This window comes from Xenia sp. Carnegie-2017, unplaced genomic scaffold (genome assembly GCF_021976095.1).
Source record: "Xenia sp. Carnegie-2017 unplaced genomic scaffold, XeniaSp_v1 HiC_scaffold_6, whole genome shotgun sequence".
NCBI classification, from domain to species: domain Eukaryota; kingdom Metazoa; phylum Cnidaria; class Anthozoa; order Malacalcyonacea; family Xeniidae; genus Xenia; species Xenia sp. Carnegie-2017.
This window is the reverse complement of record NW_025813526.1, coordinates 13437135-13449344: the sequence shown is the minus strand read 5'-3', so window position 1 is coordinate 13449344 and position 12210 is coordinate 13437135. Positions and strand designations below refer to the sequence as shown.

Genomic DNA, 12210 nt, shown 5'->3' with positions numbered 1-12210 from the left:
TTTTTGGTCACCCTCATCCCTAAATATAATTCCTGTCAACTTGTCAAATTCTTACCAATTATACTTACAAATTAAATTATTGCGACGTCATTACTATTGATGTTCCGTTTACTACACGTGTATCACATAAACATTAAATTACACCATAACACTCCTACATTCGCAGAATTTGTGATAAAAAACGTATTTTAATGGATCCGAATGAAAATGAATGCTACACACGTCTGAAACAATTTACTGAAAGCACACCCCAACAAGATGTGGTTAATCTTTACTCAAAATGGGCTGCCACTTATGAAAAGGTAATGACTGGAATGTTTTGCAAAATATAAGAAAAAATACTTTAACGTGTAAGCATAAAGATAAGCTTACATAAAAAAGCCTTATGAAACGAAACTTTTGATGATTTTGGTTGTCATGTATTGCATCGAAAAACGACTATCGTACATGGCTGACTCATCGAGCGTTATAAAGACAAAGAGAAAACTTCAGGCTTTATGAAAGACCACGATAAGAGCATCAATGACATTACATCATTATGTTGTAAAGTATCTTTGTACCGAGAATTTGTGATAATGTACTTGTCATAGTCTGCTTTAAGTTTGTCAGTGTGAAGCGCTTCTTTTGTCTATGAGATAAAAAGGCATGTGTATCTTTGGTTAGTGGGTACAATTGTTATACACAAGAAGGATTAAAGACTAACTAGTGAGCAAAGCGTACGAGTTTATTTGCGATCCTTCTTAACGATTAATTTCATGACAAATAGCCTACAAACAAACCAGCTATGAGGTAACCTTTTTATTTTCTTACAAAGAAATTCGTTAATATGCGTTAGACACGATTCAAATGCGTCAAAACAATCATATAATTTGCATAAAATAGTTCAATAACACGTTCGTGACTAAAACACCACACGAGTACATACAAGTATATTCTGGTCACAAATGAGAAGTAGCACAATTCTTTAATAAAACATGGATATTTGCAAATACTTTTGCTTGTATTTGTCCAGACCGTGGAGCGACCATTTGCTGGACTTAAATGCTGATAGGGTATTTTATTTTCAAACTGCATTCATTTGTATGTTTCATTTGAATTTGCTGTCTGTTGTGTGTAATGTCATAATATATAAAACGGTTTAATCAACAGTAGTTTTGCACTGGAGATGCTATAAAGTAAACTTTGAGACAGTTTCACCTTGCGGAAATATATATTATGAAAGCGACCAAATACTCAGCGTATTAAATAATGCATTGCAAACGTACTGTATAAAATAAATGTACGTTATACATATTTGAATTGAACGACAGTTGCATTCTGTTATGTATGTGCCATATTATGCGTACAATTCCAGACTACTTTTTTTTAAGTACTACAAGATGGATCGTGACTAAAACACCACAAGAGTACATACGAGTAGATACGAGTGACATACGACTATATAGGGTTAGGGTTAGGATTAGGGTTAGGGTTATATATATATATATATATATTATTATGGATAATATTCCTGGATAAAAGAGCGCTCAATATTCTATATATTAGAAGAGCGTAAGATAAAATGAACTAAAATAAAATAAAATGGACAATTGTTTGCTGTCGCTACTCAGAGTTTCACGCCGTAGGGCGATCTTCAGGCAACTGACAGATAATATTTTATTTGCTGACTATATACATCGACTAAAAGGTGTTAAGTTACATGACGGCATGCACTAAACATATCGGAACGTTTATTTAAAATGTTCTTTTTACGTCCTTTCAGGATAAGTAGCCTTTCTTCAAGGCAAAGACGGCAGGTTAAGCCATAAGTGTGCGGTCTTTGTGTGCGAATAGCGTCGTCAGTGTGGCGGAGAAAGAAGTAGGCTTTCCATCTCATGCGTTGTACGAATTCGTGGGTTTTGGTGATGAGGTTTCTGAGATAACTGTCTTTAGCTGGTAGGCCAATGTTTTTCAGCGAATAGTTAAAGTTAATCTGTTGCATAATTGTCCTCGAGTTTTCAGGTTTATAACAGCGCTCAACTTCAGAAGGAGCGAATATATTATAAGGAGCGAATATATATATATATACATAAAAGATAACAGTTTCTCCGGATTTTAATTGATTTTTTATTGAGCTTTCGACTCGTTGCTTCGAGCCTTCATCAGAATGAAAAGTATTTATTTACACGCGCTTTTAGCTTGGAGACGTTTAGAGCGTTTAATTGGATGAGTGGGTGGATTAATGTGATTGATGGGTTGAAATGCGTTGCCATGGGTTTTGGTGTGTTGTTAATATGATTGGTGTTAATAATATTAGAGTGTAGTGTTTTAGTTTTGGTGTTGTTTGTAGTTTTTTTGTCCTTTTTCTTTAGTTGTGAGTATATGATGGGTATGTCGATATGTCTGTTTATTGTGTCGTTGTCTTTACTGTACCAAGCTTCTTTAAATTCGCGTGCGTGTTTAGTCTGTGCGCGTCCGAGTACTTTAGTTTCTGTCCAGTCGAATGTTCTGCCGGTAGTGAGTTCGGATCTCGTCGTTTTATGGCGTTTTTGTATTCTGTGAGTCTTGTTTCAATTTTCTTAGATGTTTGTCCTATGTATTGTTTTGAACAGTCTTTACATGGTATCATGTAGATCGCGTCAGTTGTATCATGAATTGTTGTTTTGTCTTTATGTTTGGTGAAACATGATTTGAGTTTTTGTGTAGGTTTGTGGGCGACGTTAATATTAAATGGTCGAAGAAGTCTGGCAGTCATTTCTGATGTTCCGTTTATGTATGGTAATGTGACGATTTTTACTGTTTTGTCCGGTTTTTTGTTGCTTTTGTCGGTTTGTGTTTTGTTTTGTATTTTGTATATAGTTTTGTTTATGAAGTTTCTAGGGTAGTTGTTTTTAATAAATGTGGAGTATAAGTAGTTGCGTTCTGTTTTTTGGCTTCTTCTGTTGAAAAGTGTTCGAATGCAGCTTATTTTGTGTTGTGTTGGATGATTGCTGTTGAAATCGAGTATTTGGTCTGTGTGGGTGGTTTTGCGGTGTCCTTGTGTGTTTAGTGTACCGTCATCTGTTCTGGTTAGTAGGATGTCGAGGAAGGTAAGCCGTTCGTCGTGCTCTTCGTCTTTAGTAAAGGTAATGTTCTTTGTGGTATTGTTTATGGTGTGTAGAATTTGTTCAGTTTTGTCTTTCTTGACTATGGCAAAGATGTCGTCGACATATCGTTTCCATAGCCTGATGTTTGTGTTGTTTGTGACTGATTGTGTTTCGAGGTGTTGCATGACAGCTCCTGCGAGGAAGGTGGATAGTGGTGATCTCATTGGTGTGCTGAAATTTGTCTGTAGTATGTGTTTTGGAAGGTGAATTCAGAGGAGAGGCAAAGGTTGAGTAAGTCTAGGATGTCATTTTTGTCTAGTTGTGTTGTAGCTTGCCAAGTTTTGTCGTTTGTGAGTAGTTCGTTTGTAATTTGTTTGGCAATGTCTAGTGGTATGGATGTGAAGAGTGATGTTACGTCGTAGGATATCATGATTTCGTCTGGTCGTAGTTTAATGTTTTGAATACTGGTGAGGAAAGTGGTGGCATTTCTGATGGTGTGAGGTGAATTTTTGACTAATGGATACAGAATGTTATAAAGATATTTTGAAAGTTCATACGTAGGTGATCCTGGAAGCGATACGATAGGTCGAAGTGGGTTGTTTTCTTTGTGGATTTTTGGTAGTCCGTAGAATTTGGCGGTGGATGCGTCATTGGGTCAGATTTTTCTGTAGTCGTTTTCGTTTAGTTTCTTTTTGTCTTTTAGTTGTTTCAGTTTCTGGTTGATGCGGTTGGTGGTCGTTTCAAAATGAATTCACCTTCACCTTCACCTGAATTCACCTTCCAAAACACATACTACAGACAAATTTCAGGCACACCAATGGGATCACCACTATCCATCTTCCTCGCAGAAGCTGTCATGCAACACCTCGAAACACAATCAGTCACAAACAACACAAACATCAGACAATGGAAAAGATATGTCGATGACATCTTTGCCATAGTCAAGAAAGACAAAACTGAACAAATTCTACACACCATAAACAATACCACAAAGAACATTACCTTTACTGAGCCTGAGCCAATCTACCTGAGCCAATCTACTCGGTACTTCTCGTTTCGTTTTTGCCGATTTCTCTGATGGGATCACTATGGAAATCTCGTCACCTTTCTTTTTCCATATCAGTCCCAGCACTTTAGATTCTCCAGATTTTGTTCCAAGTTATTGTTTTGCTAAAGTTTCTTCTTCATCATCCTTTCCTTCTTCATCTGCTTCAAGCTCAGGGGCACTTGAGTTCCACTTATGCAAACTGAAATTGGCGTCGTTGAATACATCGATTGATTTCCTTTTTCTTTCCTTGGCTACGTCTACTGTTTGTCCCCCACTAAGCAGATCGTCTACATACATAGATTTCTTTAGTTCCTCAACGATATATGGCATCTTCGTTTTCCAAGTTTCTAGGTGATGCTCTAGCACTCCCCCAAGCAGAAATGGAGAGCAAGTTAAGCCAAAGACGACTCTCGTGAATCTATATGCCAAGGGTTCAGGTTGACTGTCACTCTTCCAGTGAAACCGTAAGTCATCTCTTTCTTGTTCTTCTATTCGGATCTGGAGGAATGCCTTTTCTATATCTCCACAAAGTGCAACTGGAAATGAGCGATGATGAACCAATACGCTCCAAAGCTTATTCTGTAACGGCGGGCCTGGGTAAAGGCAATCATTCAAGGATGGAGCACTTGGAGTCGCTCGAGCGGATGCATCGTAAACTACACGGATTTTCGTTGTTTGTGCAGCTTCACGTATCACGGATTTAAGAGGTAAGTAGAGCTCCATACCCACTGGGGGCTCGGTTACAAGTTCAACTACCCCTTTGCTGACTTGTTCCTCAATAATCCTGTTATACTCACTGGCCATTCCTTCCCTGTCTAATCTCTTTACAATACTGTTGAGGCGTCGCAAACTTCCTTCTTTGTAGGATGGTAAGGGAGGATGGTTACCTCGCCACAGTAGACCAGACTCGTACTAACCTTCTGAACTCCTGACTAATTGTTCCTTAAACTCTCTATACACTGAGATTTGATCGTGTTCTAAGGTGTCGGCAAGTCCTAAAACATCTAATCGGCACAGCTTCGCATAATCCTTTTGAGTGGTTTGTGTTAGTAACATATGATTGTGATCAAATTCCTTTCGAGGGGACATCACGAACCATCCCAGCTTGGTCGACTCCGCGATAGGTTTGCCATCTTTGCCTATTCGGGGACGATTCTTTGTTTTTATTCTGGCATACTCCCCTCCCCCATGAACGACATGTACTGGAAGCTGAGCCTTCGTGTCACCATCTTGGATATCAACCCCTTTTAAGTGTGAGTATTTGGAAATCATATGGCTGTATTGGGGGTTTTTTACTGATAAAAGTTCTCTTTTTTCCACTTTTATTAAATCTACTTCCATACCAAACTCTCCATCGAGGGACTCCACTTTAGTTGCATAGGTCTCAAGACGTTAGCATCTGGTATATTGGGTAAGTCAAGAATTTCTTTGGTGTAGGCTTTAATCACTTCTGACACCTTTCCATACTTAGACTGAAGTATACTTTTTGCTCGGTTATACCCTATACTAGTGAAAGGTAGTGCTTTTATGGAATACTTGACATGTTTTTCAAGCAACTCTCTCAAGTATGAAAATTTTCTTACATTGGAAATAGTTGATTTGTCAATAGTCTCGCTGAACTGGTTCCCGAATCTTAGCCAATCTTTGTAGCTTCCGTTAAATTTTGAAATCACTAGCTTTGGTAGTTTAGCTTCCAGATTCCCACTAATTGTAGAATTCATTTCTCCTGTCTCTTCTGGTTTGTCCCTCTTGGACTCTTCCAATTGAGTCTTGTAGTGCAGCTTAGTTTCATACAACTCTTTCTCGAAATTCAACTGATCCTTTCTTAAATGTGCTTTCTTACTTTCATCCACTTCCATAAGCCACTTGCGTAATTTTTCTATTGCATTGTCAGCTTGACCGATGGTATTTTCTATCGATTCCTCCCACTCGGAAATGCTTTCGACTTTTTCGCCACTAGCTATTTTTAACCCTTCGACTGTACGTTTGGCGGTATCTGCTTCTTTTACTAATTCATTTAACGCATCACGATGTCTTTCGATTCTACCGTGATTATCTGACGCAAGAATTCTCTCAATTTTCCCGCAAGTGATCGTAATATGCTTGAGTTTTGCTTCAAGTGCTAGCTCCGCAGCTTCCTGCTTCGACATGCTTCAATACGAATTCTTGTTCTTGATCGAACTATTTTCACTTATCCCGTCGGAGGTGCCACGTTTTGTGAATCTTGCCCGTCGCCCAGGCAATATTCCTTTGACTATGTCGAACAGATGCAACAACTCAAGCCTTTGAATAACGAAATTTTATTCCTGGCAATGTTTATCTCATACATATATTGCTCACTTACTCAGACTCCCTCTTTAACTCCTTTTGTACAAAACATCAATCAAACTTTTTCTAAGCCTATTGGTTAACGAAATTATAACAACTAAGGAGAATTTGTCTCTCTGTCAGAAGGACATTCAAATAACATAACTTATTCCCAACATATAGAAAAGTTTGAAAATTTGTTATCCAGGCATTGATTACATAAAAGATAAAAGTTTATCCGGATTTTAATGATTTTTATTGAGCTTTCGACTCGTTGCTTCGAGCCTTCATCAAAATGAGGATATTTCTTTACACGTGCTTTTAGCTTGAGACGTTTAGAGCGTCTATTTAGATTAGTGGGTGGATTAATGTGATTGGATGGGTTGAAATGCGTTGCCATGGGTTTTGGTGTATTTTTAATATGATTGGTGTTAGTAATATTAGAGTGTAGTGTTTTAGTTTTGGTGTTGTTTGTAGTTTTTTTGTCCTTATTCTTTAGTTGTGATTATATGATGGGTATGTCAATACGTCTGTTTATGGTGTCGTTGTCTTTACTGTACCAAGCTTCTTTAAATTCGCGTGCATGTTTAGTCTGTGCTCGTTCGAGTACTTTAGTTTCTGTCCAGTCGAATGTGTGCTTGTTTCAGTGGGTATGTTCTGCCGGTAGTGAGTTCGGATCTCGTCGTTTTATGGCGTTTTTGTGTTCTGTGAGTCTTGTTTCAATTTTCTTAGATGTTTGTCCTATGTATTGCTTTTAACAGTCTTTACATGGTATCATGTAGATCGCGTCAGTTGTATCATGAATTGTAGTTTTGTCTTTATGTTTGGTGAAACATGATTTGAGTTTTTGTGTAGGTTTGTGGGCGACGTTAATATTAAATGGCCGAAGAAGTCTGGCAGTCATTTCTGATGTTCCGTTTATGTATGGTAATGTGACGATTTTACTGTTTCGTCCGGTTTTTGTTGCTTTTGTCGGTTTGTGTTTTGTTTTGTATTTTGTATATAGTTTTGTTTATGAAGTTTCTAGCGTAATTGTTTTAATAAATGTAGAGTATAAGTAGTTGCGTTCTGTTTTTTTGGCTTATAAGAAATTGAGAAAACTTTACCTGCCTTAACGTAATTGGTCGAGAGAAATGCATTATGGAGAAACTATGTAAAAAATTATATTATTTTTTTGAATGACTAGAGTGAACATTTTCCTTATGTTGACAACTTTAATGGAAATTTATTAAATGTTTAATGCTTTTGAAATATCTTTATTTATCGACTTTATTTGATGACCATGTACTTGACAGGCAAGCTACAAGTATTTATTTCATACCTATTTTTAGAATAAACAGGAGCATATATCGTAGTTAATTTTTGCCAGACTTTTGCAATCTTGCTTTTGTAGCAGATACTTCAAGAAGAAAAGAACGTACACTTTAAAATGAATTACTCCTCCCTAAAATATTAAAGCTCCTTAGAATTTGGTAAAAGATCTTTAATAGATGTATATAAAGATCAATCTTTTACAAAAAAGCATAGTTGAAGCTGTAATATGATTAATGTTAAGATTTATGTATTAAGCAATTTATTGCAAAGAAGTTAAGACTACCGCTTAATGCAAGAAATCATTGTTTTAGTTGAAATTATATAATAGCACAAAGAGAGCTTGTAAATTGAAAAAGTAAAAATGGGCAAATATTTGAGCGTTTCAACATAACTTTTAATATACAAAATGTAATTTTAGGTTGCTGATGATATTAGTTATCAAGCACCAGTGGTTGCAGCAGAACAGCTTCACGAGGAAATTATTAAATATAACTACAACCAGGAGATTGAAATTCTGGACCTTGGTTGTGGCACAGGTCTCGTTGGTGAACATCTTTACAAGCTGGGATATAAAAATGTAGATGGTATTGATATTAGTGAAGAAATGTTGAAGCTTTCTGAAGCAAAAGGAGTTTACAGGTTAAAACTTTCTGTACAATGGTAAAATTTTTTTAGTAATTATCAATTGCTGTGTGTTATTGTAAAAATGTTCAATAAAACTTAAATGCTTTTCATTTCAAACAACAAATCGTTCTAAATCAGTAATTTCTTTGGTAAACGGTTTTTATAAATATACTGTGTTTTTTTTACCATCCTACGATCAACAAAAAAGCCAACATTTGAAAGAATCCTTTATTTCAATTTCAACGTTTTAAAATAATACTGAGCACATGCACAGAGCATGTATCAACGAGTTTTATGTTCAATATATTCTTGCATTTATTATTCAAGCATTTTTATTTCATTTCTTTTATTAATGTTTTATATTTCTGCAAAATACAGATCACTAAAAAAGGGAACCATGGGATCAGATGGATCAGTTAAACTGGGAGTAACCGCTGGTCGATACGATGCAGTAATTTGCGTTGGTGTTTTTGCACCTGGTCATGTGAAAGGGAAAGGGATGGATGACTTTATTCATTCTGTGAAACAAGGAGGCATAATATTCTTCACAATTAATGAATTTGTACTCGATGACCCTGGCTATGGATTTCATCGGAAATTAGAGGAAATAACAAAACAAGGAAAGTGGAAACCTATTTCTAAATATTTTGAGCCAAGATATGCAAACGACAAAGGTGCAATTTATTTCATTTTTCAAAAACAATGAAAAATACTTTAGCTTTTACAAATATGATACTCATTTATTGATTAAAGATTTACTTTGAAATATATCACAACGATAGTTATTGCATTTTGTGTCATAAATTTTTTTGCGTTTTTTCCTATGAGTTTGTGAGTTGATTTTCATTCGGGCACACAGTTTACTTTTGAGAATATACCATTGAGTCGCGATCGCATTTTGAGAAACTGGAAAGTGCAATGCATGATGGTAGAAATTTTTTTGCATTGTGTACTCGTACATTAATGACATCCATATTTTGATGCAGTCGGTGCTCACAAAGTATTTCCATTTCAAGGAAATTAAGAAAACTAGTCGAGTGAAACTACTAACAATTATTTAAGCAGTGTTTTAACAAAGAGTTTGTGACCGAGCTTTTTCTGAGCTAAATACTCTCTTACTAGATATTTTGATCTTGCAGGAAACTTGTGTTTTGTGATATTATTCTGTTTAGTTATGACGTTGAATTAAAATTATGCTGATATCCTCCTAATTTTTATTTTATTTTTTACTTCTTATCCACAAAATAAGTGTAATACAACACAATTTTTTATTATCTTTAGCAAACAGATCTCCCAAAAATGTGGTAAACATTTATTTTCAAAATAACGTTTGCATGAATGCATGCTGAATTGTTGAGATGTTAAAATTGGTTATATGTAAATTAGATAATGTATCATAACTCGTTTCTAATTTACATATTCGTAATTTGCATTTATCTGTGCTAATGCAACTTGCTTCACAGTGGGTGATCAGTTTTCTTAACAATTAAAAAATTGTCATAAAGAACAAGCAGAAATGTAGCGTAACATTAAAATAAAACATGACTTCAGCGTATGTAAATCAAAAACGATGAAACAATTCGTAGTAGTAAACGTGGCTTGTCTAGGTGAGTAGTAAATTTTGTCGGTTAACCCTTTTTCCATGGAAGAGGATGATCCAACCTATCTCTGTAAGCTCTGTAACCGGTTGTCCAGAGTTTCCTACTAAGGGTGGCTTGTTAGTTCTAATTCTGGCATAATCTCCAACACTAAGGATCACGTGGATATGTAGTTTTTTCCTGTTGTCATCATTGGTCAGGGTTACTTGGGACAGGTGTGGTTACTTAGCCTTAACACTTCTAAACTGTGCGTTGTCTATCGTGAAAAGTTCGCTTTTGCCAATCTTCATAAGCTTTCTATCCATGCAGAAGCAATTGACAAGAGATTTAAACACAAAATGGTACGTTTCCATTCTTGTAAGATGAGAACACATAACATCTCAACGCGTTTAGTGGATACGTCTAGAGGTTTTGTTTTATACAGAGTTCCGACCTTAGCAGAAACATATGAGCTGCCCGCTCCTCTATCGATCAGTGCTCTAGTAACAATTCCATTTACTTTGTTAATGTCACCTTTTGCATTTCACTTGTCTGTGATTTGTTGCATATCAAGGTATGGTGTCTTTTGTGGCAGGTTTCACACGATGTTTCGCTTGCAAACTTTGCAGCGTGCTGGTTCTTAAGGTCGCATTTGAAGCACAGATCTTTTTTATCAGGACTTGCTTTCTGTCAGCTATAGCTGTAATTTTCGTGCAGTCGACAGCTTTATAATCGTTACTATTGCAATATACGCACCCTCAGGGAATGTCTGTTCGGTTAATAAGATATACTCTCTCTCTTTCCTACGTTCCCTGACAAGATTATTCTTTAAGTTTTGACTGGTGTCCACTGGGATACGTCGTAGCTAAAGGCGTAATGCTTCCCTCAGTTGATCCAAATGCCTTGTTTCCTAGTAACCATTCGACCTAACCAGGTCACCCCGTATTGCTGGCAGCTTGCCAATGGTCACCATCGTAAGACCCTTTACTTCGTTTAACCTTTTGAGCAATTGCAATGATTGGACGCTATATGTCAACTTGCTAATGAAGTCAGCAACCTTTCCTGCATGTGCTTTTGAGATTTACGAAAATTTAGCTATACTTGCTTGTCCAGACATCTCGATTGATTCCGTGAACTGTCACAAAATAGCTGCCAATTCATGTAGTGTCCATCGAATTTGGATATTAGGAGCCTTGGAATTTCGCTTCCAATTATTTTGAGTGCGCATCCTTCGAGGAATTTTCTTCACTTAATTACCTTCGCTTGGCGTTTAGCATCAAGTTTCAGTTTAGCTTCGTGTAGCTTTAACTCGTATCGCAATTGCTCCTCACGCGCATTTCCCTCTTTTTCGGATTCGCTATTTTCGGATTCGCCATTCCTCTAATCGCTTTACGTCGTTATCTGCCTTCTCGATCTCGTCTTCAACACCAGTATTCCATGCTGTAACTTTGTCCTCGCTCACTTCTTGTTCGATTTTAAAGCTTCTACGTTTCGTCTCAAAGTTTCTAACGCGCTTGTTAGAGCCTTTACCGCTTCAAATTGGCGTTTCATTGCAGAATCTTTGTTGGAACTAATCACCAAATCAGTTCTCTTTCATGTCATTTGAAGTTGTTTGAATTTGACGCCGAAAGTCACTATCAGATTGCTGTCTGCCATTTCTGTCAACAACTTGGTTCGAATAAAAATTGGCAATGTGTAAAAGCACATGCCGATTTATTAAAATACAAATAACAAGTATAACAAAATCTAAATCAATTATTTTACACAATATAAACAAAAATCTTTATGAATAAAGTTTTTCTGTATAGCACAGAAAAGATGAGGTGATAAAAACGTTACCCCGGAAACAAATCTAAATAGTACATGCAAAATCGACAGAGAGAAAGGGAGGGAGGGGAGGGTGGATTTTTCGATAAATTTCACCTGGCGACGGTCACCTGCTGAATGATATGTGAATTGTTTGTGCATTACCTATGGCTAACTACGGTGGCCCGTATCTGCAATTCACAAATTAATTTGTCAATGCACAAACATGCCCTTAAGTTCAAAAACAATGTATTTGATACAAAAATAATGTGCTGAATGTACAATAAATTTGCCATGATGCAAATCAAACTAAAAGTTATAAACAAATTAAATATTGCAATGCAAAATAAAGCTGACCAAATGCACGAAACCAGTTATCGCAATCCAAAATCAAAGTTCAATATCAAAGCCTACCGGTCTAATCTACAGGAGACTAGGAACAAGAAATCTTAACCGGTAGTGACAATAA

The 12210-nt window shown here is 36.4% G+C and overlaps 1 protein-coding gene across 1 annotated transcript; it reads left to right on the top strand.

Annotated features, from left to right (window-relative positions):
• On the top strand, positions 1-9148 carry LOC124458533 (methyltransferase-like protein 27). The gene is made up of 3 exons (XM_047008527.1): positions 1-302; positions 8153-8373; positions 8737-9148. The coding sequence occupies exons 1-3, from the start codon at positions 192-194 to the stop codon at positions 9062-9064; spliced, it is 660 nt and encodes a 219-aa protein (XP_046864483.1). The 5' UTR covers positions 1-191; the 3' UTR covers positions 9065-9148.
• Positions 9149-12210: the final 3062 nt, after the last annotated feature.

Excerpts from the sequence above, each read along its gene's own strand:
- LOC124458533 (XM_047008527.1), top strand. The coding sequence starts at position 192 with ATGGATCCGAATGAAAATGAATGCTACACACGTCTGAAACAATTTACT. Across the intron at positions 303-8,152 it reads GGGCTGCCACTTATGAAAAG|GTTGCTGATGATATTAGTTA; the intron begins GTAATGACTGGA and ends ATGTAATTTTAG. Across the intron at positions 8,374-8,736 it reads GAAGCAAAAGGAGTTTACAG|ATCACTAAAAAAGGGAACCA; the intron begins GTTAAAACTTTC and ends TGCAAAATACAG.